The 20128-nt window shown below is 52.4% G+C and overlaps 1 protein-coding gene across 1 annotated transcript in view; it reads left to right on the forward strand.

Annotated features, from left to right (window-relative positions):
• Positions 1-301: 301 nt before the first annotated feature.
• CSUI_001718 (dynein heavy chain family protein) overlaps positions 302-20128 on the forward strand; it is a gene marked incomplete at both ends in the record, with an annotated part of 35741 nt that continues 15914 nt past the window's right edge. The window contains 28 exons of the mRNA XM_068061923.1: positions 302-387; positions 613-798; positions 1072-1222; positions 1616-1779; positions 2352-2526; positions 2662-2926; positions 3437-3693; positions 3924-4091; positions 4688-4809; positions 5639-5852; positions 6375-6576; positions 7116-7323; positions 7788-7923; positions 8204-8350; positions 9183-9367; positions 10054-10336; positions 10829-11146; positions 11709-11789; positions 12575-12799; positions 13761-14021; positions 14277-14542; positions 14827-14941; positions 15794-15957; positions 16820-16967; positions 17489-17595; positions 18279-18395; positions 18995-19248; positions 19743-19932. Coding sequence (XP_067926101.1) covers positions 302-387; positions 613-798; positions 1072-1222; positions 1616-1779; positions 2352-2526; positions 2662-2926; positions 3437-3693; positions 3924-4091; positions 4688-4809; positions 5639-5852; positions 6375-6576; positions 7116-7323; positions 7788-7923; positions 8204-8350; positions 9183-9367; positions 10054-10336; positions 10829-11146; positions 11709-11789; positions 12575-12799; positions 13761-14021; positions 14277-14542; positions 14827-14941; positions 15794-15957; positions 16820-16967; positions 17489-17595; positions 18279-18395; positions 18995-19248; positions 19743-19932 — 5195 coding nt within the window. The remainder of the gene's footprint in view (positions 388-612; positions 799-1071; positions 1223-1615; positions 1780-2351; positions 2527-2661; positions 2927-3436; positions 3694-3923; positions 4092-4687; positions 4810-5638; positions 5853-6374; positions 6577-7115; positions 7324-7787; positions 7924-8203; positions 8351-9182; positions 9368-10053; positions 10337-10828; positions 11147-11708; positions 11790-12574; positions 12800-13760; positions 14022-14276; positions 14543-14826; positions 14942-15793; positions 15958-16819; positions 16968-17488; positions 17596-18278; positions 18396-18994; positions 19249-19742; positions 19933-20128) is intronic.

Raw genomic sequence — 20128 nt, forward strand, 5'->3', positions numbered from 1 at the left:
TCTTCCCGTCAGCCAAGAGAAAGAACCAAGGACCGATCCGTCGTCTCCACAGCGAGCTCAGCGGCGGCTGCTCCGAATAATAAACACAGCTGCCCCGAGTAGTGTTACACCTATTCTCTCTGCATCTAAGCGGCCCTAGCAATTCAGATGGTGCACCGTTCCCGGACATACCGCGAGGAGACCAGAGGCGGGCTGTCTCCACGGTGACGATACCAGCAGGCTTTGCCGTGGGTTTGAGCAGCGCTATACAGTCCTTCGCGCGCACAGCGTCAATTACGAGCTGTGTCTGTGTACCTGGCAGATAATCAAGGGACTGCTTGCGACAGAAGGCCAGCGGCGCCCTCGCGACAAGTACCCAGCTGCAGAACTCGAGTTCTGGCGCGACAGGTGCGCTACAACAGGAGCAACGGACAGCAATCACCGGCTGTCGCTGCTCCATCAGCGCAGCCCAATGTAGGCAGCGGCAACAGTCAGCTGCAACCCGAAGGGCACTGAAAAGAGCTGCATTTATCTAAACGCGGCTCGGAGTATGAGGTGTCACTGAAGCCGCGACGGTCAGCGGTCCGGGCTTGGTCTAAACAAACGCTGCGAATGCAGTGTCTGCGCGTGCAGGAACGCGGCCGTGTCCACTCTGTACGAGCAGCTGACAGTCCAGAGGATACAACAGGTGCTCAAGTGGCTTCGGAACGCCTGCCCGTCTTCGAAGAGTCTGGAAGAATTTCACGCGCACTTCGAGGAGTTGCAGAAGCTGTACGTGGAGGCGAAAGACACTGTTAGGTTTCTATCAACACTGGAGAGGTGAGTGTGTACCACCTGTTCACGCCATGTGCTAGGCCGAACGAAAAAGGTGGACCGACAGAAGTCCCGACCGGGTGCTGGCACTTCGGTCAGAAGGGAATGCTTTCCCCAGCACGACAATGAGACAAGTTCTTTTGGCAGGATCGCTGAAGACAATAATCGGCACCGCGCTGAGAGTCCCCTGCGCGAGGTTGTGACTATGACTGGGGGCGTTCCTGACACGGCAGCACTTCATGCCATGACTCCGCCCCTCGAGGCTGTCTTTCTGCTCAGGCACTTCAAGTGCCTCGCTACAGGATCGCTGAAAACGGTAGCCGAATCTATCTCTCCGCTGTTGGGCGCTATCCGGATGGTATGGATAACCTCTCGTCACTACAACACGGACGAGAAGATGCAGCCACTCTTGATCCGAGTCGCCGAACAGGTAAAGCATCCCCTACTGTCGAGGTTGCGCCACGCACGGCTTGTACGCGCTCCTCTGCTGTGGCAAAGGAATGTGAGCAGCTTTGAGGGCTCGCTTCCACCATGTCTGCCCAGCAATCAGTCGGGCCATAACCTACACATGCTGAGCACATTTGCAGGCCCGTGCGGACAGGTCTGAATGAGTAGACATACTGTGTCTCGCGCCTTAACGGGGCTGTGTGTAACTGGACGCTACTGGTTGGTATGCCGTCCAGGTCAGCTTTCACCTGCGCACGATGTTTTGAGCTGCGAATCGGTGCAGTAAGTGGTCGTGAGGCACAGGAGCAACGACAAAGACGCCACCGCTGATGCGGCAGGTCGCAAAATTGCGGTTGTATTTATGTATCGGCGGCAGATTGCAGATCGTGTCCAGGAGGCAATCAAGCCAAGCAGCATTTTGCGAGGGGACGTATCCGCCGCCGGCCCCCTTGTGGAAGAGGCGAAACTCTGTCTGGACAAATGGCAAGAGCTGTATATGGATGTGCGCAAGAAGATTGAGGAATCCGAATGCGATCGCAGGTGAAACAGCCAGCGCCTCAGGAGTCATTCCCGGGACCTCTTACATCGCATCGCTAACTCTGGTCCGCTTTCTTTGGCTGTGAAACGTGGCCTCTGGCAAAGCACCTGGGCATGCTGTGGGATCATATCCTCCGGCAACTTGTGGAACCCTTGCGACGGCAGACGGAAACACATAACAAGAGGCTGGCCACCGTTCGAATGTTAGTTGCTCCAGCCAAGCCGGCTGCTGGCCGGAGACCACGATCGAAAGGGCGAAACAGCGGGCACAACGGCGCTTCCCGGCTATTTGCTCGTGAATTTCGGCCCGTGTCGCTACCCTGTTACCTCCACCAAGTAGCAACTGAACTACTTGAGGACTAGTCTATGCTGGCTTCTTCCCCGTGGTGCGCAGTCCGCAAGTTTTCCTTGTAGTGTAGCTTGTGTTGTTTTGACACGGTACGCCCTATGAACGCTGATTGTAGACGCTGACAACGGGCTTCGCTTTGTAGCACTGACAACAGACTTGTGCTCGAGCAGACAACTGAAGAAGGAACCTGGTACTCACATGGGACTCCCGTCGCCCTGGTGCTCAGGTGGGAGTTCGACAGACGGAAGTTGTTTCGCCGTACTTCATACATGTCCAAAGTATGCACATATCTACGTGAAGCAGTCGAGGTGATCAACCAGTTCCAGCGGTTTCTTGGCCGGGAGCTGAAAGCGGTCAGCCGACATCATAAAAGCGTCGACCGCCTCACGCGGGATGTCCAGGTGAGCTACGACGACGGACCCCTCCGTCGGTAACATGTGGTAGTCGTTTGCAGCAGTAGCCTCCTCGATGTTTTGCCGTTGTCTTGGGGGGGCTATGCGTGAACCCTTGTGACCTGCTCGCTCCGCTGCTCTCAGGAGCTGGCATCCACATTCGATGTCCTTGCCGATGCCGGTTTTGACGAGAGCAGCGCCGAATTGTGGGACCAACTTCTGGCAGATTTCCGCCAGCAGATCAAGGTTGTCGAGGCAAAGTCCTTAAGGTTTCTAGATACACAGTTCAGAAAGCTGCGCTCCGCTGTGGGGGCGTTTACGATGCTGAAGAACTTCAGCACCATCGAGAGTCGGCCAGTCATCAATGCGAAGCTGCGCGAGAAGTTTGTTGATATTTTGAAACAATTTGGTAAGGTGTTCTCTCCGGTAGCGGCTCTGCCAAAATGAGCGACCAGGGTCCTGGTGCCCTTCCCCTACACGTTTGCTAAAGTGAAGATGTCCTGCACACACGTGCTTTTTCTAAGTAAATGAAGGGAAAGCTTCCAAAAGTGTCACTTCCCGTCTATCGAGAGGAAGAAGTTAAGACCTTCCCCGGCAGCCTAGTTGAAGCTCTGTCCATCTCTTGTTGCCCGTCCCGCCCCGCTGCTGGAAGAATGTCGCCAGCCCGATGATGTGCGCAAACTCCCGGCGAGTCCTGTTGGGAAAGACTTGTTTCCCCCGAGGCCTCTTTTTACGGCGTCTGAACACGCGTCCCAGAGCAGCACCTAGTAGTTTGCCTTCATCCGCCATTGCATGTAGCACGCCATCTCATTTGACCCAGCTTGACGGACCCCGCCGCACGAAGGGGCTAGTTGGATGCTCAGAGTCTTCCTGTCGCAGAGAAAGCAGCACCCCAGACACTTTGGTGCCTCTGTCACAGGCAATGAAGTGGACGCCGTACGCGAACAGTTTGAGGCAGACAAAGAGAACCCGCCACTGGCGAAAGGGTATCCCCGTGTGGCTGGTTCCATTATATGGGCGAGAGCTTTCCTGCAACGGCTGAAAGAGTCCGTACTCCAGTTCAAGTGCATGCCAGCCTTCTTTCAGAGCTATGAGGCAGAAGTCGTGTTCACGAATTATCTGAATCTTGCCAGACAACTGGTAGCGTACCAAGACACGCTTTTCAAAAGATGGCAGGTACGCGAGAACGGAGCCAGAAGCGACTCGTAATTGACTCGCTCATGTACTGAATGTCTTCACCTGCGGCCTGGCATCAGCAAGGCGTCGACAGCTCCGGGGCATAGCCAGGCTCTCTGAAGGTGGTGATTCCTGCCACAGCGGAACGTTGAGACTGCCGCACACAGCGCCCTTGTCCATGGTGCCCTGTAGTCGCGTCAGTTCCATTCAGCCTGTGTCCCCTTCTCCAGATCCGTACTAGCAACACAGTGACCAACTGCTTGAAGATCAACATCCTACGAAAAACTGCTGAGGGGAAATATGAGGTGAACTTTGCGCCGGAGATGTGGGTTGTGATGCAAGAGGCCCGGCACTTGGACCAGATGGGCGGCCACGAGATACCTCATACCATCTTAAATGTTGCGCTCCAAAAGGCAAGTCCCAAGAATGCTCCGGCCGGCCCTGAGTCGGGGTCGGCTTCTTCTGGTGTGGCGTCAACTGTGAGAGCACAGCGATAGATTTTCGCGAATGGCTGGAAGCCCAAAAGAGCAGATGTCGGTGTTCTGCTGAGAAACTGTTACAGCAGCAAGGGTCCCAACGCGGCCACCCAGGTGACCCCGTCTCAGGTCTTTGTTTCTGTGGTCGTCTTCGAAACAGCTGTCCGAGCCGTGTTGCCGAGGACACTGGATGACAGAAAGACGTTCTGCACCTGAGGCAAACGCACTGTACGGGTACAGGCTCACTAGCCTGGTAATGCACCGGATCGACGCAAAGCGAAAGCGGTGTAGACGGGCTGCAACACTTCTTGTTGACTACATATGCTCTCGAAGGGGCCTTGACCACCCACGTTCTGACCCACTCCAAGGGGCCGACCCGCAGGGACGGCGGCAGACCAGGTTTCACACGTGCAAGGGGGGTCGTGCACTCCCGCTCCAGGGTTGACCGCGAAACTCGCATCGCAGCTTTTCCTGACCGTGCCGCAGCGTCACCGCCTGCCAGTGCTCTTTCTGCCCAGGAAAAGTACATCGAACATTGCGGGCTGTTGGAGCAGATGTTACTACACTTGTCCGCGGCGTGTAGCGGCATGATCCCCGTGCAAGCAAAGCTCCTGAGCCATCATCTGGAGAAATTGGACAAGTAGGCAAGCAGGCTGCATGCCATGGTTTCGCCAGGCTGACCAAGCAGCTAGAGGCTGAGTTTGTAACCATGCGCTTCAGAATAAATCAGAAGGCAAACGCAAACGCAACACCGGAGATTATGTTGCTGCTGCGGTTTCACGTGGCCATATGCTGCACCCAGCTGGCCCGTTTGTTAGCGTCACACAGAAGGGGTCCCTGGCAGTCAAAACGACAGTATCCCTCCGGAAAGTGAGCTTGCCGTTGCTTTCCTAGCTTGTCGCTCGTTGGGTGCCAACAGCCTGCTTCCAAGAAGCCCTGGGGAGTTTCTGTTATTGACAGCTCCAAACGTGTGTGCAAGACATGACACGGGCTGCTGTACGAGGTGAACACAGAACGAGCGAACCCGCAACCTCTGGTTGGGAAGAGCTGTTATAAGAGCCCAGCACGGGAGACAACAAAGCATCTTTCCTGGGGACAATCACCTTAGGGATGAAATCCTCTTACGTTGTCGCCTAAGTGCGAGGTTGTTTAGGGGGCTCTCCAGGAAGACGTAGTTTGGGTGGAGCATTCCAGGGTCATCACGACGTACTCCACGGTGACCTACAAGAAACCCAAGTTTTTTTCTTGGCATTTCTCTTGAGTAGCGATGCTGATGCCCCAGTCTTGTCTGTTGGTCGTGTCGGTACCACGGGACGGGGAGGGAGGAATCGCCGTCACTACCGAACCATTGATGCTAAGCGTGTACGACCGACTGAGCTGCCTGCCGTTCACCGGATTGTGAAAAAAATGGGACCCCAGTTTGCCGGTCAACTCCAACTTCTAAGAAACTTGGCCCCCGGGTGTTTCAGGTGGCTGCTTCCTGGACTAAACTCCCTAAACTGGACTTCTCTTGGGGTGGAGGAGTTCATAGGCGACTGCAACAAGGCTATAACGACATTCAAGACACTCCGAGATCAGGTGGAAAAGAATGTTGAGATCATTGACCAAGTTGTCAAAGCAATTGAGGAGGCCCAGCTTGTTAGGACGCTCGATTGGAATCAAGAGGAGCCGTTCAACATTCAGGTCAGTTGCCATGTCCGGGCGCCCAGATCAGAATTGTTCTTCCTATACCCTTCCCGCTTGAATGTTCACACGCTGAGCATCCGCACGCATTTTCGGTGTCTGCGCGAGCTGAAGAGGGCTCAGCAAGCGAGGCAGTCTTGTGATTCTTCAAGAGTAGTTGCGGTGTCTCGAGTGAGCGACAGCAGCCGCTGTATCAGTTGAGGCACCGGGACGAGTTTGCCATACAGCTCGGGAGTCCGCAGGCGGGAGAGAGGGCTACAGCTCAAGATCGCGTGTGTCGGTAACTGCTCAGATAGCTGCAGAGAGAACCGAACTGCCCCACGAGAGATTCCCTTCGCCAGCCCGGCGCGGAAGCGCTTTTGCTCTGGTGGCGAATGAGAAGTCCTTTAATGGTTACAGCACACCCGTGATTGTAAGATTTCTCCTTATTGCAGTAACAAAGTATCTTCAGCACCCGTAGCAGGTAGCGCTGGCTAGACGAATGAAACACCAGTCGCCACTTGTACACCCTGTAACCCGCAGGAGTTCTACGAGTATTTCGAAAATCATCGTGCGACAGTAGTCGACGAGCTGCAGACCAAATACGAGTCGGTCACCTCGTACATCATCAAAATCGAGGAGATTATCGAGGGCACGATGACAGGCGCAAGCGAGTCGATGGCGGAGTACTACAACTACTGGGAGCGGCGTATCTTCAACGCCATTTCTACTATGCTCATACGAGGTACGGTTATCACTAGGCCCGTGGCGCCCGCCACGGGAAGGTACTCTAAGAGCCTTGTACACACACCACACACTGGGCATTTCTCGTCAGCTGAATAGGGGGGACTAGGGGACTACGCGGCACGTGGGAGGAAGTCAATGGCTAGTGACTCCTCTCCGACAGCTGTCGTGGCGTCGGAGTCTTAGCCTGAATGAGCCTTGTATGTGTGTTGGTGTGTACCGCGGACATAGGCATCTTGGCCACTTCATGATCACACTTGCAGCGGGGGGTTCATCGACTCTTCCGAGCATGCTCTGGTGACAACTTGGTGGACGGGAATCAAACCGGTCTGTAAAAAGAATCTGCCTCAGCCGCGCTACTGCTGTCACGCTCTTTGGCGTCGAGGTTCCCCCCTTGTAGTTTGGCGATAGTGATAGGCCGGACTGGAATCCAACTGAATCCCCCTGTGGCCACTAACAGATCAGAGCGAGAGAACCCAGCGATTCGCTTTCCACCTGATCGACTCCTGGTGCTGTGCTGGGCCGCGGGTTTCCAAACAGGCACCAGCGCTTTCCGGGCTCTCTTCTCCTTGAACGCGTCCTCCGGCAGTCGGTTGCCTCCTCTGATTACCGTGAGCGCGGACTTCAACCAGTCTGAAGTGGTGGTTCACGGTTCAACCCAAGCTATTTTCAAAATCATTTCGAGGCTTATGCAAAACATACTTTACTCTGCCTCACGATTTGTGCGGTGGATGAATGGCACGTGCAAGTAGGCCAATCAAGACAAGCTTCAACAACATGGGCCACCCATCCAGATGAAAAGCACGGATCTGCGTATACCCGCTCAAAACACACCGTTCCAGGGTTCTGTGTTGCAGCGACATTTTCCTATTCCGACCAGCCCCTTCGCGACTGCATTGGATGTCTGTCCGCATACGTACGGCTATATTGATAGGTATCAACATGGCGCCAGGAAGAGACCTAACCAGCGGGAATCATTTTTGACAGGGAGATACGTGCTGTCCACACTTTCCAGCACCCTCATCACGCGAGAAGCCACTTGCCTCCTCTGCGTCGCAAAACACCGGGTGAACTTCCTGAGTGGTGATTGCCTGCCAGCGCACCAGTACGTTACGGGGGAGGGCTCGAGCCGCCGCGTGTATCCCAGGAATCACTTCCTTGTATTCGTCCTTGTATACGAACTCGACGCCCTACTGTGGCTGGTGTATGCAGGTGCGTTCCTCCACAATTGGGCCAGGATGAGGAGTGCCAGGCAGCGGCCTTCACCTTTTACTCAGAGATCTCTCGAGTGCCTGCTTTGATTGACAGAACGGTGTCTACTCACCAAGCCATCCAGAAAGTCTTTCAGGTCAGATTCTTCTTTCCTTCAACGCGGCAGGCGCAAACCGCTTCCCAGCAGGACCTGCCAGCTCGTGTAGTACACTGCTCCAACACCACCGAGCGGTACAAGCGAAACAACGGCCTACCGCCAAGACGGCAGGTGCTTGGCGCTCTTCCCAGACGTAAACTCTCATCTGGACTGCTGCCTCGGAGTGGAGGTGTCACAAAGAGGTTAGGTATCCTTTCTGAAACAACTCTTTGTTCGAGGAGTTAAGATTACGGCACGCTTTTCTGCCTTATCTCTTCAGAACATCACAAAGTATGTCCGGAGCTGGAAGAAGTACGACACCCAGTGGGGTCTGTGGGATATGAAAAGAAAAAGCGACTTGGAGAAACTGGTTGAGAAGCGACCGCGAATAGTCTATTTCGATGTCTACATCTGGGCGTACAAGAAGGTGAGAGTCTCTGCTACTCTGGAAGTTCGCAGAACGTCTGCTTCTGATCGGAACGTTGTCTCATCCAGTGTGCACCCCGCGACCCGGTTTTGGATGCGCGCCCGGCGATGCGAGGTGTCGGCTGTGTATCGTCACCCCTGAAGTTTACCCTACGCGCAAAGCCTGGATTGCGAAGCTAACCAGAATTGGACAACCTATAGCTCGCGCTGGGTGCTTGGTTTGCTAACCGTGATCGTTCCAGATGACTCGTTATAGTTGCACAACGCACTATTTCTGTCGAAGCAGCTCCAGCGTAGTGTGGAGTTCGGTGTGCGGACGTTGCCCTAAACAGGATCTCGAGTTGGCCATCCATCTCGTACTACTGAAAGCGAAGCCCCGCTCTTTCAGTTTCTAAACTGTGAAAACCAAAGGACGTCAGGCTGTGGAATCGAGTGCCCGAACCAACTAGTCACTTGCTTCGCTTGCCAGAATCTGAGTCATCTGATTCATCAACGCCTCCCGAGTGAGGGTCTGTGTGCCTGCACACCGCCCTGGCTCTAGTCTAATAATTGTCATGTGTGTGTATGATGCGTAGTTCTGTTGTCTCAAGTTTTCTAAGGGAACCAGGAACTGTGTGCATGTTATAGAGTACTGCTGTTTCAGATAGCTCTACTCAAGACGGACGCCGGCACACAGGTTTGGCGCTTCTCAGGCGGGCTTTTCTCGAAGAAGCTAGAGTGTGCTTTCACCGGGCCGTAGCTGTAAGACTTCTTTACAAGGTCGGTTTTAACGCACACTTGGACACATCAACCTCACTCAGTTATCCGCCGACGTTTTCGCAAACCTTTTTCAGCTTGCAGCGGAGCTCAGCGCGCTCCCGACAACCAAAGTAATAGGCTTCCTGCAGATAGACTCGTCAGTCGTGGTCAGCGGAATTCGGGCACAAGCCCTGGAGTGGCTCCACGAGTACGGCCGCGTCCTGAACCGAATCGCTGAAAAGGAGCTTCAGCAACTCACCCAGTTGATCAAGAACAGTCTGTGAGGCAAAGACAGGCAGTTAACACACACAGGGGGGGATAAGCGGAGGAACAGCATTATACCTGACGCAATTTCACGTCTTGATGACAAGTTGCCGGAGTTTCTTCTTGTCGAAGAAAGGGCGTTAGTGGTGGCGTCTGAAATCGTGGGTGTAAGTGTGACTCTGGGAGGAAGACAGCCGTCTGGAAAGCAGATATAGAAGTGTATAAGGTTCAGTTTATGGAGCTAAGAACGTAGATTGGAAATTGAAGTACTATCTAAGAAAAGGCTTGCGTCTGGTAATATTCGGTCTTTCCGGTCCGAGTTGAGAGTAGAGTCTAATGTGGATGTAGTGCACCATCTCAGATGTCTGCAGTCACCAGCGAAGGCTCCGGGTTTCTCTAGATTCCTGCTGCAAAGCATGTGCGGTCAGGGCACAGAAGTAGCTACCGTAGTACAAAGCACTGACCTGGTTCATTCTGACGTCTCCTGTGTTAGAGTGGGTCTCTCTCGGTTCTGCTGAAAGTTAGAACTTACCGGATCTGTCTGTGGAGTCAGTTACTCCCCTGCTAGGCTCAGTCTTGGGCTCGATCGCTGGAAAGTGTATGTGTCTGCTGCCATTGAGAAGAGTCTTTATGGCTGTATGGCAAGTAAAAAGACGCTTCTTCAACTCCAGTACGTCTGGAATATGCGCGTTTTTGCCCTAGGAAACATTTGCAGGAGAGCCCCGACTCAATGGAGAGCTTCAAGTCCTTATTAAACGAAATTAGCTACGTGAAGAGCGTTTCTATGGACACCGAGATTCGGATTGCAGACGTCCAGGAGATGTGTCGGACGCTGCAGATCTACGACTGCTACATCGAGCTGGAGCAGATTGAACAGCAGGCAGGGCTTTCTGCTGCTTGGGAGGAGGTCAAAACTCTCGCGCTTGCCAAGGAAAAGCAACTGGAGAAGAAAAAAGAAGTCTTCGCGCAACAGAAGAAAAAAGAGGTATGAGCTGTTTTGCTGCGAACCGCAGGTTCTTCTACACTTGCCCAAAAATCAGTTAGACATGGATTGGACACCAGTCGACATGGCACCAGCTGGAGGTGGCTGTCGGCAATACAGCTGGTGTCTTCAGTCAGAACTTTGCCGTCTATACGTCAAGGTGGCTGGTGAAAATCTCTATGGGGGTCGTGTTTTGGTTGGTCATTGTGAGCGCCCCTCCCTCTACGGGTGGTAGGCAAACATACAGTTGGCGCCTATCTTCATACGCACTTGTTCAGTCGAAGGAATACCTATGCGCACGCGGAGGTACTAACCTTGTTCACTACCGTAGCTCTGGGACGTGCCGAGGAAGTGCCTCATGAAGTGCGGGCTACACGGCGCACCAGTCGCTTGCAATCTTGTATGCTGCGTTGCACAGAAGGAACGTGCCAAGCTTTCTCCGCCGTGCCATGTGTCCCTCCTGGTGTATGGTGGCACCCCTGCTTTTACGTGCAGGTGGTGGAGTTTGCTAAGGAATGCAAAAGCTTCGCTTATCGGTTCAAGCAGGAGGGTCCTGGCGCTGCTGCTGTGGAGCTCGATCCCGGGGTCGCGTTGCTGGCTCAGTACACGGAGGAGCTGGCCAAATTTCAGCTGGGGCGCGACAGCCTCACGAAAGCCGAGGTCCTCTTCTCTCTCCCGATCACCTCGTTTCCCCAGCTTGATCAGATTAAGAGTGAAATGCAGCTCCTTCAAGTCGTCTACAACCTGTACACTGAGCATCAGAATGCGGTCAAGGACTGGTCCAACATTCCCTGGGCAACTGTCGATATCCAGGTGCGCTGCCTCATAGCTACCGGAAGAAAGTCGGGCGGCTTTGCTGTCCGGCCGCGCCCGTGTGCATCCACATCTGGTTGAGGCTTCTCCTGAGAACGGGTTGTGACCGTATATTTTCCCTGGGAACGTTTCCAACAGTACCTCCGGATCACAGCACGTCTTTTATCTGCAGGCTGTTCAATTCCACGCCGTTGTATGTCCAGTTTGGTTTCTGTAGCTGGGCTATGGGAACTTCCCGGTATGGCGCCCACGGTTGTCTCGGACAGGCGAGTCTTTCGTCCGTGCGCTCCCCACGGAATATACCGCGGGTTTTCGAAGCGGGCACAGGCATGATCTAGCACGTGGTAATCGATACATATCTCCAGAGGTTTCAGTCGAGAGTCACCGAGGGATGGTCATGGTGTGGACGGATCTGCCGTTGGCTGCGCCGGGCACCGGTCACGCCGTACCAATACTGTATGGGGGTCTCAAGAGAAATCTCACAAAGCTGGGAAGTGTCCGCGGACATCTCACAACGGAGGTGAAGTTTCATGGCAGCCGATTGTTGACCCCGGCTTTACAGGAGCTTCAGAGGGGTACGGACGACTTCGCGAAGAAGCTGAGGCGCCTGCCAAAGGACCACCCTGCACTTTCTGAAATGCCTGTAAGTCACATGAAGCAAATTACTAGCGAACAACCGACTAGATTATGTGCGAAATCTGACTGCTCTCAGGCTCATGCATTTTGAATGCTAGCTCTGAGTATCTTCAGCCAGTCAAGGCGTAAGCTCGGACCAGCTCTATTCTGTGAGCCGGTCAGTCTTGACAGCATCACCAAGTATGTTTGTTTTGCTGAGGGACAGGGGAGGAACGCTTGAGGAATAGACAGCCAGGGAGCCACATGCACTGCTCCCTGTCCAGCAGGAAACCCAAGTAAATATATAGATATTGAGCGGCCCTGTAAGCCTGCCACTCGCTCGCCGTGTTCACACGCGTGCATGCCATAATCCTTAGGACTGACGAAAACATGGCCCCTGAGCCAAGGCTCATCCGAGATGATACTGTTTGAGAAAACCTTAGCCCGGTCATCCTGTATTCTCGGGTTCACACAGGATGTGCCCCAGGAGCCCCCCCGCACCCTCGGTAGACCTTCCCTTCGCGAAAAATCCACGGTGGGGACCCTTAGGCTCACACAAAATCCTAGAGAAGCGGGAGGCCATCACTCGTGTTACGTGAGGGCGGTCTTCTCCAGTATAACGTAGGAGACGCTGTGCGCTCTCCCCGCCACGAGTGGAGGCAAAATGCTGTCCGCTGTCATCACAGAATATTCCACGTAGGGATTCTCGTCAGCGACAAGGATGCGCAGGCGTATCTACCGAACTGCGGGCAGTGGAGGAAACTGATCTGCTTTGCCGGCCTGTCTGTTGGCTATTGTGTGATGTGAACTCAGGCATACCAGAAGGTCGCACAGGCGATTTCGGCGTTCCGAAACTCAATACCTCTGATTGAGAGGCTTAAGACTGACGCCATGCGGACGCAGCACTGGAAGCAGCTCATGGAGATAGCCGGCTGTGAATTTGACGTAGATAGCCACAAGTTTCGCCTGCAGAACGTTTTCGACCTGAACCTTTCGCGATTTCCAGAACAGGTCCAAAACATCTTGCAGGTTGCACAGGTGAACCGTAGTCTAAGACAACTCCTAGCTGTTTCACATAGAACTCCGAGCCAACTTCTTCCTTTCCAGACGTCAACTGAATGTCTTGGCGGGGGTAGACTGGTAATTCTCGCAGGAAGGGAGAAGCGTCGGGATTGAAGCTGGGACAGACGGACCGGGCATAGACTCCTGTTTCCTCAGTGAGGCACGCCACGCATATGAGCGATGACCGGTGGCCCGGCCCTCGTCCCTAGAAGCATCACATAGAGCACTGGGCCGGCTTCCTGTGAGCAAGGATTGCAATTGTCATTCTCAACGTTTTGTTGTAATGAGCTCCTTGTTGGGAAAGTATGCGGGCTGCTGGACCGGTTGAAGTCAAAGATGTACACCGAGCAGGCCCCCTATAACCTGGAAATCCCTTTTCTTGGTTCGTGCAAACTCACCAGGAATGGTGGCACATTTTCATTCATTTGCATCTGTGGGGGAGTAAAACTCATCGAAGTAAGTAGGAGTTGCACAAGATAGGTGACAGGGCTCCACAAAGCTACGCATGAATGTCTTACGTGGAGCTGCAACGACAGACACCTCAAAGTTACATTCCCCGAGTCCTTCAACCTTCCGAAGACCGCGGTGTTTTGCCTCTCTATGATCCAATGAATCGAAGAAGACATCGAGCTCTCCTTAGTCTTCTTCACTCTCCTCGTGTTCTTGGTTCTTTCCGTAGACAGTCGGCATGGATTGTGAGCCACGCAGCTTCTGTCCGCGAAAGACGAAGTGAGTGGAGAAATTCCAACACTGTATTTTTTTTTTCTGTTCCCTGCGTGGTTGCGGGAGTGCCCAGCAGTCCCGTTAGAGCCAATCACAATCGTGGTTGCTGGTATCGTCTCTCCAGTATCCCTATGTCCTGGTCCTCTTGTTTTGTGTAAGGGGCAGTAACTAAGAAAGCAACGGGTTTCTCATGTTTTGTCTCGCTCCCGTACAGGAGGAGATGAAGCTGGAGAAAGACATTGCGAAAATCGAGTCATACTGGCGTTCTCAAGCTCTCGAAATGTCACGATATAAGGCGGATGAGCACAGTTACGTGCTACGAGCGAACGAAGAAATGCGCACAACTTTAGAGGACCACATCCTCCAGCTGCAATCTATGACAGGATCGCGGTTTGCTGTGGTGGTTATGGAGAGGATTAAGAAGTGGGAGAGAACCTTGAATACGATACGTGAGGTTTTCGAGGCTTGGCTCCAGGTACGTGACGACAGGCCTGGAGATCGCAGAGAAGGAAGGGGAAGGAGACCGATCATCAAGGTCAGGTGCTTGATGTTGAGTCATGTTGTTGCTTCACAGGGCTGCGCCCTATCAGTTCTTGCGTTTCTTACTGAGGAACAGTACAGAAGTACTTTTTCTTGATGAAAGAGTCATTGTGATCCAAATAGGATGAGCGCTGAGATATTTGTCAAAACATGAGAGTCTGAGTGTGGACGTAATGTGTGTTGTTCTCAGGTTCAACGGAAGTGGATCTATCTTGACGGCATCTTCACGGAATCTGTAGACATTCGCTTGCAACTTCCAGACGAGGCCAAGAAGTTTGATATCGTGAATCGCCAGTTCCTATCTATCATGTCTCAGACCTATCAGAATGCCAGTGTCCTATCTGCCTGCTGTATGGAGAATCGACTCCAAGATCTCAAAGGCCTTTCTGTGGAGCTTGACCGCTGCCAGAGGAGTCTCTCGGACTATCTCGACACGAAGCGAATAGCTTTTCCTCGGTGAGGACATTGAACTCACCTTTACGCTATGGCTTCTAAACCTCTCTTTAGTTACGTTGCTGCGAGTGAAGACTTCGGTGACCCCTCCTGCACACGTACTTAATTTCTTCTTGTCCGGAGGTTGTAGAGAGCTTGTAAGGTCTTAGAGAGACACAAGTCATTCCGAGTGTCAGCTGATTCACGAGCCCGAGTACTTCTGTGAGGTTCATTCGTTTTCGACAAACTCTTCTTGAGAATAAGAGAGGCTGGTGTCTTTTCTGGCTCTCCTTCTACGCTCTTTCCAGGTTCTGCTTCATATCAGACGACGAACTTCTCTCCGTTCTGGGATCAAGCAACCCTGCAGCTGTCCAGCAGCTGATGCTGAAGCTCTTCGATAACTGCAAAACCCTCATCATCGAAGTTGGCAGCCAGGCAAGAGCGCCAGCCAACCACATACAGTTGGGACATACGTGGGATTGCGCAGCGATGTCGCGATTCCTAGGGACCTTTGTTCATGTACAGGTCTCATGCGCGTATCAAGACCAGTGAGAGCGCCTGTATGTTGCTGTGACCACTAAAGCCAAGCCGCGTAGCAAACCGGACTGGTCTTCTGGTTTTGGTAGGAAGAGAAACAGAGAGGATATTTGAATGCAGGTATACGCGTGCCTTCTGAAACCGCCCGAAGACAAGCATGTCTAGGTACCCATTGTCTTCTCCGATAAGATATGTATGTAAGATTTCGGCTGAGCGTTGCAATGAGCAAGCAGCAGTTTACACTGGGTCAAAGAGAGGGGAAACCAGCTTTCTTCAAAGGCCACTGGGTCTAATCAGACCGTATCCGGTGAAGACGATGTGTAAGTATTTTCAGACGAGCGGAGAAGCCAGTGCCCGTACAAAGTGTTCGTCTCCCTTCAGAGGCCAGCCACCTAGAAGGAAGGTGGTGTGCTTGGACATCTTGTTGGGACAAACGAAATGCCAGAGCTGTACGCAAAGTGTTTGTATCAGGCTTTTACCCATTCAGTTAGAACGTCAAGAAGAATGACAAGAAGCTCTCCGCGATCAACAGAAAGCGCTCCTTACTCCATGCGTGCTAGAGACCTTTCCAAAGCTTTCATTCCTCCCTTGCAAAACGAGAGGAGACTGAAGGAACGTTCTGATTTGACTCTGTCAACCTCATTAGCGAAAACGTCTGTAATTGATACGTTAGGAAGCATCCACTGTACGGGCGTGAGGTCTTGTGTTGTACTCACTGCTCTTTGTGTGAACTCGCAGGTCTTAGGAATGATTTCTGAAGAAGGGGAGTCTTTCAGGTTCCACGAGACTGTCACAGCAGAGGGCCCTGCCGAAGAGTGGATGAGGAAAGTGGATGATGCTATGAAGAATACGCTGCAAAGAATCACGAAGGATGGCGTCTATCATTACGCGTACAAGCCAAGGTATTCCGACCACATTAGTAGCCTTCGGAGAAAACTCCAGCCAAACGGGGAGTTAAGAGTAGCACGGATGATACAGGAGAGATATACAATTATACGCTTGCCGGCATAGACTCCTTTGTTGTCTTCGGCGTATCGGCGGCAAACATGCATGCAGCACGGTTCAGCTGACGATGATGGGTATTTGTAACTAAGATAAGCATCTCTCCATGCTCTCACTTGACAAGGCAGTCAACTAGAGCAGCTGTAAAGGCTTAGCCAGTGTTCACAAGGGACATAAGCGCTCTTTTACATTGAGAAGGCCTTCTAGACACACTATGTCCAAGGTGATACCTACCTACCCGCGCCTGATAATGACGGTGTGCTCCGAGTATAGACAGTTCCATCAAATTCAGACCAGTTCGTTCTTTTCTTAAGGCAGTAACCACGTGTGGAACTCTGTCTCTTCGGAGTAGTGGCTGTATGTGAGGACAAAAAGACCTAAAACAAACACGCCGCTACCTCGTTCGCTCCGACCCCTCACGCAGTCTTGAACTGATGCGTCGCAGACCCCCCGGAGACTGCACACCAGCGTTTTGCCTGCCTGTGCATGTACGGCCGGACCCCCGAGCGCATCTGGTGTCTTTGAACTGATAGCAGGCGTGATGTACTACGTCGGGACTACCTAAGTGTATCTCACAAATGATGTACTATGTGAGTGTACGGCTGTAACGTCCAGCAGTCCCAGATTGATCTAAGACCTGTGATGGCCGTTTGGCTTCTATAGAGGGTGTTTGCTTTAGTATAGTTTTCCTTTACATCAGTTTCACAAGGGTACCGGGGGTACCTCGTCGTATGTCTGAATGAACGTGTCAATGTGCTTCAGAACTCAGTGGGTCATGGATCAGCTCGGAATGGTGACATGTGTCGGATCCCAGATCTGGTGGACTTGGAGAGTTGAGGATGCTTTCGATCAAGTGGCTAAGGGAAATAAACATGCTGTCAAGGAGGAAGCTGCTAAGCAGACTCAACAGGTGAATGCCTTCCCTTGCTCTAGCACTAGCATCGCCTCTCCACCTGAGAGAGTACAGTAGCTGAAGAAAACGAACACATTTAAATACAAGACATCGGGCTGTATCGGTGTCTGCCTCTTTCCTATCCTTACCAAGAATTGCAACCTTATGTGTACCAGCTGTCCTACCCCCGTAGGAAGTGGCAGGGTCCTCTTAAGCTGATAGATAACACGTATGAGAGTCCCTGCTCGCACTTACCATCCGTTCACGATATGGATGCAGTGCGAGATATGCTTGTAAAGAAGGGGGTCCCATAGGTTGCCGTGGCTTGGGACTGAGATCCCGAGATAGTTGCCGTCACACGTGGCAATCTTCTGGAAAACAATATGAAATCTACGTCTTTCAGATCAATTTCCTGGGGCGACTCTGCCGAACAAGATACGAGACAACGTCCGCGAGCTTGCTGGGAGCGCAGAGCTTCATGCGCTCCAGTTGTATATATGTATATATCCATACATATGCCCGGCTGTCTTCCGTCACAGCTTAACGATCTCATTGAACTTGTCCGCGGGCCTCTCGATCCACGAGTGCGACGCAAAGTGAATACACTCATTATCCTCGACGTGCATGCGAGGGATATGGTTGACAGGTATGCTGCCTCCGCCTGTGTCACACGCCTGCGCTCGCGAAGACCTGAGGTGAAAGGGGTGGCTCCCCCCGAGCAGTTCCAAGCCTTTCCCCTGTTTGAACTGTATTCCTAGTTGCCCCCGAGAAGTCAGTCGGACGAACTGCTGTAGTTACTGTCTTAGGCATTTAAAAAAAAGTCGTCGCCGGAAGCACCACTGCGGCACGACGTTCCTAAGGAACGGGAGGTATCACTGGCTTAGTAAAAAAGGGGCCTAGGAAAGTCTTAGGCGGTGTCTCAGTTTCTGGCGATACATGGTGTTGTGACACTTATGTGATCTGCTGAAGCCCTATCTTCTGGAGAGTGGAAAGCTTTCACACACCTCACAGGCGCTCCTGAGTCTTGCCCAGACGTAATGTCTATGGTCACAGCCCTACCTAGATTTGAGAAATCTGTGCGTCAGGTCAAAGAAAGAACCGCACCTGGCTTCGCCGGTCCGTTGTACGTCTACCGAGGCACTAAGAAGCACGAAGCATGGATTTCATATGTCCAAAGAGATCTCTGTATCCGTCTCGTCGTGATTTATGACCGTAATGTACACGTGTCTTTCATCAAATCTCGCTCAGTCAATCATGTAAGGGGGTGACACTGCTCGCTCCGGTTTTGTCTGCCCCTTCTGGCCCTTCTCTTTCATGTCCTCCAAACAGATTCGTGCGCGACGCTGTGTTCAACAAGGGAGAGTTTGAGTGGGAGAGCCAGCTGAGATTCTATTGGGAACGCGACGCTGACGATATAGCAATCCGACAGTGCGCCGGGGAGTTTGGGTACGCTGATGGATGCCTTTGATGGACTGGCTGATTCTTTTCTGCCGTATAAGTCGTTTTACGAAAACAGTCTATCCTTACGGCTACTACACAGCTGCCAGCTCACTCAGATGAAGTGCTCACTAAGGACTTTCTCACTAGGGCTCTCTCTCCCGTAGTGCTGTCAATTTTCCATTCGAGTAGGCTTGGCATGGATCGGCTTGACGTGTCAGCCAGCCTAAGTCGGGGGAGAATGAGAAGTATCCAAGGATGATGGCGGATCAGCTGGAGTATTCTCACGTCGTTTACCTTAGCCAGGGACCCTACCGGGCATGCCGGTGCAGTTCCGTTTCTCTTTTTGACTCGAAAAGTCTGTACTAGTCCGGTTTCTATCTTCATTCTCTCTCACTGGAAGCGTGATGCAGTAGAAAACCAATCCGCCTTGTCAGATCGTCTATTCCCCTGTCCTTGTCTCTCTTAGCCGCGCAAGGTGACCCTTCTTCTCTTTTGCTAACCTCCTGGCAGTTCCGATGCAGCGAAGAGAAACACACAAGCCACAACATTCTCTTTCCTTGAAGAAAGCTCCTCTTCTTGCTGTGCGATTGCTTTGTCTCCGACAGATACTCCTACGAATATCAGGGCCTGAACGGCCGCCTAGTTATTACTCCGCTCACAGATCGCTGCGTAATGACCCTCACCACAGCGCTGAGTTTCTACCTTGGAGGCGCGCCGGCAGGCCCAGCAGGGACGGGGAAAACTGAGACTGTAAAGGACTTGGCCAAGTCTCTTGCCATCCGCTGTGTCGTTCAAAACTGTGGAGACGGCCTTGATTACAAAGCCATGGGTGCAATCTTCTCAGGACTTGTCCAAACGGGTATGAATTATCACGTATGTGTTTCTTCAGCGGAGGTGCCCGTGGTGTGACAGGTGCTTCCTTCTCTAGTTGGGAGCGCTGGTGTACCTCCACAGGGAAGGCTGGATAGATTCGGTCGACAAGATACCTGGCGCTTAGACAAAAGCGAGTCTAGTTGCTACGCTCTCAGATGTGTGCGTACTTAACAGTTGTTGACGCGCCTACATCCTTATAAGACGTGCTCATCGGATCGAAGAGCCTTATGCAGGAATAGACTACGGTAGTTGTTTGTTTACCCCGCTTTTGCAAAGAAAAAACCGACCTCTTTTCTCTTGTACTCTGCTTGATTTCACATGCTCTTGGCTTGCCTCACAAGTTTCGGTAGCCTCCGAGAAGCAGAGAGTACCCAACAAGGACACAGCATGTAATGGCGAAGAAGGGTGTCGCATGGAAGAATTGGCTCTGTAGCAGTCTGTTGAAACAACTAGTTTTGATCTGTCCCTTTGCTACCCCAGGATTCTGGGGTTGCTTTGACGAGTTTAATCGTATCAATCCTGAGGTACTTTCCGTTGTTTCGGCTCAAATTAAGACTATTCAACTAGGTCTGCAGCAAGGCAAAACATCTGTCGAGCTCCTTGGAAAGAGCCTTACCCTTATCCCAACTATCGGCATATTCGTCACTATGAATCCCGGTTACGCTGGCAGGTAAGCTCATGGATAGAGCTCACTCTCTATGAACGCTGCTGCCAACCTACGAGTACCGAGGAGGTACCTATACATCCGTGTATCTGTACATCTATATAGGGAGTATCTACTTACTTACACATTCAGTTCCAGTCCTGCTATAGTGAATTGCGGGCGGTTGTGGTTGAGCGAAATTAGCCTTTGGAAAGTGCTGTCG

The sequence above is a fragment of the Cystoisospora suis genome, assembly GCF_002600585.1.
Source record: "Cystoisospora suis strain Wien I chromosome Unknown contig_683, whole genome shotgun sequence".
Lineage (NCBI taxonomy): Eukaryota > Apicomplexa > Conoidasida > Eucoccidiorida > Sarcocystidae > Cystoisospora > Cystoisospora suis.